We start from the raw sequence: 2,274 nt of genomic DNA, 5'->3' as shown, positions 1-2,274 counted from the left end.
TTACAGCCGGGGGGGTTGGAAGGAATTCCTGCAATTGGAAGAGAAACAACTCTTGTTCCTCCTCTAATGGTTCCCTTCTCAGCACCTTTTGTGGGACAAATGCCTGCCCCAAGGGGACAACCATACCCTCAACATCAACCAGCACAACAGGGATAGCCCATTCCCTAGGGACAACCAGTCCCAAATGTGCCTGTACATGGACCAAGAGGGCTTCAAGCACAATGAGCTCCTCCAATGCCTGCTCCTCCAATAGTGGTCCAACCAGCACAAAATGTTGCACCTAGGGGCCAAATTACTGACATCGTTAGAGAAATTTTTTGACCTATGGCCGGAGGGGTCCAGACCCCTGTCTATAGAAAACCTTACCCAGAATGAATAGATAGGTTACATGAATACCCAAGGGGGTATAAGATACCAGTCTTTGTCCTCTTTTATGGGAATGGAATCCAATCAACTATTAAGCATATTACAAGATTTACAGGGTAGTGACAGTTCACCAACAATGACAACATGAAGTTAAGGCTCTTTCCAAATTCTTTAACTGGGGCAGCCTTTGTCTTGTATACAAACCTTACACCTGGTTCTATTCAGACCTGGCAACAAATGGAAGAAGTGTTTCAGGCCCAATTAATTCAAATAGGGCATGAAGTATTTACGGCAGACTTGGCAAGGTTGAGCCAAAGACCTAAGGAGAAGGTTGCTCAATTCATTGCCAGATTTAAAAGAGCACAAAAAAAAAAAAAAAATGTAGGGTCATATTACCTGAACATAAATTTGTGAGGTTGGCGCAAAATGGCTTAGAGCTTAGGCTTCAAAAGAAGTTTGACTCAATAGAGTTTCAAGACCTAATAGAACTAACTTATAAGGTCACTAGATATGAAACTCTCCTTGAAGAAGAATAAGATCGTGGTAATGTATCTTGTAGGACCTATTATAGGGACCCTAACTTTGAGATTGATGTAGCAAAGATCATAGGAAAGGAGCCCGTGACTTGTAAAGCATTTTTTTTAGGTGAATTGACTTGTGAAGCATTAATTCAAAAGGATACAACTATTGATCATCAATTTAAAAAGAAAGACCTACACAGGAAATATTCTTTTGATGTATCAAAAGCAGATGAAATATTTGATAATTTACTAGTAGCACAGTTTCTAAAATTGCCTAAGGGGGTTAAAATCCCAACTTCAAAAGAAATTAAAGGCATAATGTACTGTAAATGGCATAACTCTTGGTCTCACCCAACTAAAAACTGTATTGTTTTTTGAGACAGGATTCAAGAGCAAGTTCAGAAAGGAAGGTTAAAGTTTCCAGCCAAAACAGAAAAGGCAATGGGGATTGACACAAATCCATTTCTTGAGATTAGAAAAGCAACGGCTAGTGTTGGTGTGCCAGACTTCCTTGCCCATGCTGTGGAAAAGAGCTGTTCCTTGAAGGAATTGGATGAAGTCGATGTGCAGATGCATGTTGCCAGTCAAGCAGCCTTTAGGAAGACTACTCAAGGCTCACCAGCAAGTAGAAAGAGCTTCATAGGCCAAGAGGATGGCTCTAGCGAAGAAACCAAAACTCTCAATGATGATTCAATCGAAGCAATAGTGATGTAATAGATGTGTCCAAGGTGCAGGTTGAGCTATAAATGGCTGAAAGGGCTCCCAATTGATGGGAACACCATTACAAGGACATGCAGAAGGAGTGTAGGCCATCCGGTACCTACAAGAAGATGTACCCAAGTGGTCCTAGGCAACAACCACCTTTGGTTGTGCCACCAGAAGTCAAGAATCAGTCAAGGGATAAGAGGCCATTGTATGAAGCAAGGCCACCAAACTACTACAAGATGATCAACAAACCTACAAGTAAGCCTGAGTTAGGCTCAAGACAGGGAGCCAAGGCCAATGATTGGACTTCGAAGATGAGAACAACAGGCATAACTACTGGCATGGTGGGTTCATGGGTACTATGAGTACCAGACTAGTTTGTCATGCAAAACAAACCTAAAGTGATACCAACCCAGGAAAAAGCCTTTACAGGTAAAAACAGAATGATCAAGCCTCCTTTGATGGCTCCAAACAATTGGGTTTTGCTAAAAAACCCAAAGACAAAAGAACCGAACAAGGTTCATGTGATCTCTAGATCCCAAAGAAGAAAGATGCCACGAAGGTTTACACGATATTAAAAGGATCCAGAAGAAGTTGGTGAAGGTGCTTCTTTGGTACAACTAGGAGGACAATTAGTGGAAGAGGGAAGTTCAAGACCTACTCCCAAGACCAACAGGAATCA

The 2,274-nt window shown here is 41.7% G+C and overlaps 1 protein-coding gene across 1 annotated transcript; it reads left to right on the top strand.

Moving 5' to 3' along the window:
• Positions 1 to 510: 510 nt before the first annotated feature.
• On the top strand, positions 511 to 1,601 carry LOC145805786 (uncharacterized). Its single transcript, XM_082900998.1, has 3 exons — positions 511 to 671; positions 926 to 1,207; positions 1,271 to 1,601. Exons 1-3 carry the CDS (start codon positions 511 to 513, stop codon positions 1,599 to 1,601), a joined length of 774 nt encoding a protein of 257 aa, XP_082757124.1.
• The last annotated feature ends 673 nt before the right edge of the window (positions 1,602 to 2,274 follow it).

Source organism: Camellia sinensis, chromosome 13, assembly GCF_055761805.1.
Source record: "Camellia sinensis isolate YWXY chromosome 13, ASM5576180v1, whole genome shotgun sequence".
Classification (NCBI taxonomy): Eukaryota; Viridiplantae; Streptophyta; class Magnoliopsida; order Ericales; family Theaceae; genus Camellia; species Camellia sinensis.
The sequence above is the reverse complement of the archived record's forward strand: the minus strand, read 5'-3'. Positions and strand labels throughout refer to the sequence as shown.